General features: G+C 68.3%; 1 protein-coding gene across 1 annotated transcript in view; it reads right to left on the minus strand.

The window, feature by feature from the left end:
• Window positions 1-337, minus strand: part of POU3F2 (POU class 3 homeobox 2) — a 3,983-nt gene extending 3,646 nt beyond the window's left edge. The window contains 2 exon segments of the mRNA XM_077764728.1: window position 1; window positions 4-337. The exon segment at window position 1 is cut by the window's left edge and continues 239 nt beyond it. Coding sequence (XP_077620854.1) covers window position 1; window positions 4-187 — 185 coding nt within the window. The 5' untranslated portion in view covers window positions 188-337.
• Window positions 338-524: the final 187 nt, after the last annotated feature.

The raw sequence follows: 524 nt of genomic DNA on the forward strand, positions 1-524 counted from the left end.
TGATCCACTGGTGAGCGTGGCTGAGCGGGTGCCCGTTGCTCTGCAGCGCTCCGTAGTCGCCCTGCACCAGGCTCTGAGCCTCGCGGTAGCCCCCCGCGCCCTGCTGCATGCCGCCCGGCGGCTCGGCGTGCACGATGGAGGCGCTGGAGGTGAGCAGGCTGTAGTGGTTAGACGCTGCGGTCGCCATGACTCTCGGAGCCGGACTGAGCGCTCCGGTTAAAGGAGCCGCGCATTTGACAGTTACTTTTTTGCCTCGGGCTCCTCCGCTCGCTCGCTCTCTGTCTCTCTCCTCTCTCTCTCCCCCAGCGGGCAGCTCCGACGCCCGCTCCGACGCCTTCTGTTGCTGCTCCTGCTATTACTGCCGCCGCCGCCGCCGCCTCCCGCCCGCCCTCGCTCTTTCTCCTCCTCTCCCTCCTTCTTGCTCCCGCTCACTCTCCGACTAGCTCCGTGCGCCCCCCTCTCCCTGCTCTCTCCAGCTCTCTCCCGCTCTCTTGGCAGCGCCGGCTCGCAGCGGCACGGGCACG

The sequence above is a fragment of the Crocuta crocuta genome, unplaced genomic scaffold (assembly GCF_008692635.1).
Source record: "Crocuta crocuta isolate KB4526 unplaced genomic scaffold, BGI_CrCroc_1.0 scaffold194, whole genome shotgun sequence".
NCBI classification, from domain to species: domain Eukaryota; kingdom Metazoa; phylum Chordata; class Mammalia; order Carnivora; family Hyaenidae; genus Crocuta; species Crocuta crocuta.